The sequence below is a fragment of the Octodon degus genome, unplaced genomic scaffold (genome assembly GCF_000260255.1).
Source record: "Octodon degus isolate 3935 unplaced genomic scaffold, OctDeg1.0 scaffold00216, whole genome shotgun sequence".
NCBI lineage: Eukaryota > Metazoa > Chordata > Mammalia > Rodentia > Octodontidae > Octodon > Octodon degus.
Window position 1 is genome coordinate 3751673 of NW_004524792.1, and position 3910 is coordinate 3755582.

General features: G+C 42.9%; 1 protein-coding gene across 4 annotated transcripts in view; it reads left to right on the top strand.

Annotated features, from left to right (window-relative positions):
* The window catches only part of Nek3 (NIMA related kinase 3), a 42076-nt gene that overhangs the window by 20101 nt on the left and 18065 nt on the right, over positions 1-3910 (top strand). For all 4 annotated transcript variants that reach the window (XM_023705292.1, XM_023705291.1, XM_023705293.1 and 1 more), the window contains exon 8: positions 3182-3236. In XM_023705292.1, coding sequence (XP_023561060.1) covers positions 3182-3236 — 55 coding nt within the window. The remainder of the gene's footprint in view (positions 1-3181; positions 3237-3910) is intronic.

Here is a 3910-nt window from a genome sequence, read left to right on the forward strand (position 1 = left end):
GTTTCTTGTATACAGCATATTGTTGGATTTTGTTTCCTAATCCACTGTGCCAGTCTATTTCTCTTAATTGGTGAATTGAGTCCATTTACATTGATGGTTATAATTGAGATGTATTGACTTACAATTGACATGTTATTTACCAGTTGTCATTTATTCCTTTTTCTCCTATGTTTAATTGTTTGCCTTATTTAGTTGGTTGCTTCTGATTTCATTTGTGGAGTTCTGATCATTTTGGTCCCTCTCTAGAACATCTTTCAGTAGCCTTTTAGGGTTGGCTTTTTCATCATGAAATTCTTTAGTTGTGCTTTGTCATGGAAGTATTTCACTTCTCCATCAAACTTGAAGGAGAGTTTTGCAGGGTATAGTAGTCTGGGTTGGAAATTGTTTTCATAGAGGACTTGAAGTACTCTGCTCCATGCTCTTCTTGCCTTCATGGTTTGTGATGAGAAGTCGGCCATAGTTCTAATGGGTTTTCCTTTGAATGTGATCTGCTTTTTTTCTCTAGTGGCTTTCAATATATTATTCTTGTGCTGAATTTCTGGGATCTTGACTATTATATGTCTCGGTGTGTTTTTCATTGGGTTGAGGTTACTTGGCGTTCTCTGTGCTTCAGTTACCTAAAAGGCAGATTGTTTCCTCATATTTGGGAAGGTTTCTGCTATTACTTCTGCCCATATTTTTTTAATTGTCATTTGTATTGACTCCTTCTTTCTCATTGATGCCAATAAGTCTCACATTGTTCCTCTTTGCATCGTCTTGCAGGTGATGGTTTTTTTTTTTTTTTCCTGCATCCTAGTTGTTCTTAAGAGATCCTTTCTTACCTTTTCACTAGCTGCACCAGCATCTTCAAGATCTGAAACTCTATCTTCACTTTCACTTGAATGGTTTTGCAAGCTTGTGATTGAGATTTTAAATTCCTCTATATCTCTTTGACTCTGTTTCATGTGATCTGTTTCTTTTCTGTATCACTCATTCAAGGAATCCATCATTTTTCTAATCTCTTCTATTTTTTTTTATCAATGTCTTCTTTAGAAGCAGGTATTTATTCTTTTACTGCAGTGTTTTCTTCAGATTGGGTTTCCTTCCTGTGTTTCTGTAGTTAATTCTTTACTTGAGATGCTATGAGTTCAGAGAATTCTTTTTTTTATTTCAGAAAAGAATTCTGCTCTGAGTTCCTCTATGACTTTCTGCTATTCCTTATTTACTATCGACGCTATTAATTCATACATTTCAGCTAAACTAGTGTCCTCTGCACTTGTTCTGGGTGGGCATTGGGTTTCCTACATATGTTTCTGCATTTAATTCTTTACTGCAGATGCTATTAATTCAGGGATTTATTTTTTCATTTCCAATCTGAGTTCCTCTATACCTTTCTGCAGTTGTTTCTTCATTTCAGAAGCAGTTCATTCATTGATTTCAGCTGTGTGGTTCCCAATTTGTTCTGTGTTAGTGTCCTCTGCACTTGCTATGGGTGGGCTTGGGTTCTGAGATTGCATTTTGCTCCTTCTCATTGTCGTTTTGTGTAGCACTGTCTTCCGACCTTTGTTGTAGAGCTTTGGTAGTTATAGCCTTAGCATCTACTGAAATTCAGGTGCAGATGTACAAAGTTTGGATTTATCTTGCTGTGCCTGGCTTGGGTCTGGCTGCTGTGCTCAGCTCCTTCCTGCTGCTGCCCTTGGGAGTGATCCTGTTGTCCTCATCTGGCAAGATGTTCTGCTCCTGGACTAACTGGGTGGCTTTGTCCCCTACTTTCTCTGCAGGGATTGCAGCTGAAGGGTTTCACCCCAGGCCTGTATGCAAGGCCTGAGCTGAGTCTGGATGGGATAAGGTGGAATAGGGGGAAGAGGAAGCTCTCCCACACACTCACCAAGCCTGGGTTAGGGCTGGATCTGGTGGTCCCCAGCAAGCGGCAGAAATTCTCACTGGGCGGGCGGGGTGGGTGGGTGCTTCAGAGTGGTGGGAGATTCCAAGGGGGTGGAAGAGGGTCTCACCCATGCTGCGCCTGGGCTGGGACCTGCAGGTCCCGGTGGTGCAGGGTTGTTGGAAGCTTTCCCACATACTCACCAGGCCTGGGCTAGGACTGGATCTGGGTGTCCCCAGAACGCGGCAGAAATTCTCGCTTGGTGGGCAGGGTGGGGGAGGTGCTGTGGAGTGGTGGTGGGGGTCCCAAGAGGGTGGAAGAGGGTCTCACCCACACTGCGCCTGTTCTTGGACCAGCAGGTCCCACTGGCACAGGGTAGCAGGAAGCTCTCCTGCACACTCACTGGGACCTGGGCTAGGACTGGATCTCGAAAAGAGTTAATTTTAAAAATTAGTTGTAAGGAGTATGATTGAGAAAATGTCTGAGACAACAATTAGGTAGTAAAATCAATGGAGGAAACCACAAGTGCTTAGTATGAAGAAGCAGAGTAGGGCTGGGGAGATAGCTCAGTGGTCTAAGCCTCTGCCTGGCAAGTGAAAGGACCTGGGTTCAATCCCTGATGCCTCATCTATATGGGCCACAGAAACCAGGCATGGTGGTGCATGCCTGTAATCCAAGTGCTGGGGAGGCTGAGGCACAAGGATCACAGCCAGTCTAAGCTGCATAGTGAGGCCCTGTACCAAATAAATAAATCAATAAAAGATTTTTGGAGGAGGAGAGTATAATGTAACTGTACAACTGAGTTGGAAGAGCTGTTCTGTGGGAGAATAAATAGTCTTGTCCTCAAACATAGGGATTAAGAGAGTTGCCAGTAGCTGTGTAACTGTGTTCACAGCTTGTAGAGCAGGGAGTGGCCCTAGTGAGGTAGAAAGCTTCCTGACCAGAGTCGCCTGCAGTACCGGTGCTTTGTGCGCCTGCAGCGGCCCAGGGAGGTCCCTGGCTGCCTCCAGAGTCCTTCCAGCTACAAGCATCGAAGTCCATGGATTTGTGCTCTCTTGCTACTGAGTTCCAGAATGCAGTTGACGTGATCCCAGATCACCTTGATTTGGAGGGCTGGGTGTGGGAATGGCGAATCTGTGAATATTACTCTTGGTACCAACATGTTAGGACAAAATCACTGTGTGTTTCAATATGTAGGAATTGTTTGTGAAAACTTTTTATTACTGGTAGGATAAGTTTTAGTTTTTTTGTTCTGAGAAAAACGCACGTGTTTTGGTAGAACTCCTAACCTACTGTTCTATTGTTTCTTCATGCTTCCAGTGACATCTGGTCCTTGGGCTGCATTCTCTATGAACTCTGTACCCTGAGGCACCCCGTAAGTATGCTGTGCAAGACAGGTGGCAGCTTGTTGTCCTGTCTGCTGAGTCCTCAGTAGTGTGCCAAGTGCCAAGTGCCAGTTAGTTTGCCTAGGATGAATTCATTCTGAAAAGCTTTCAATGTTCTTATTGTTCTGATATTTGCCTGGAGCTACTTTTGTGCTGTATGCCAATAGGCAATATGTGCTAGTAAGTTTGTGTAGTTGTATGTGTATCTGTAGTTCTATGTGTAGCTTTTCTTTTTACAAAAAAAATTTGGAGATATCTGTCATATGATTATATATATATATATATATATATATATATAATTTATCATAATTTTTACCTCATAATTTGGTGGCATTAATTACATTCATAATAACATGGACTCACGCTACTCTCTACAAACTTTTCTGTCACATTCAGTAGAAACTCTGTGCCTGTTAATGATGTCGTGTCTCCCTAATCTTCCCCCCGCCACTCCGCTGCTGCTGTCTTCCAATCTGTGTTCTGTCTCTGCACTTCCATAGTCTACACATTTCCTACCAGTGGATTCTATACTCTTGCCCTCTTGTGTCTGGTATAGTGCATTTCCCATGATGTTTCCAGGTGGCATGTGGCATCATAATTCTATTCATTTTTTTTAATTTTATTTATTTGTGTGTGTGTGTGTGTGTGTGTGTGTGTGTGTGTG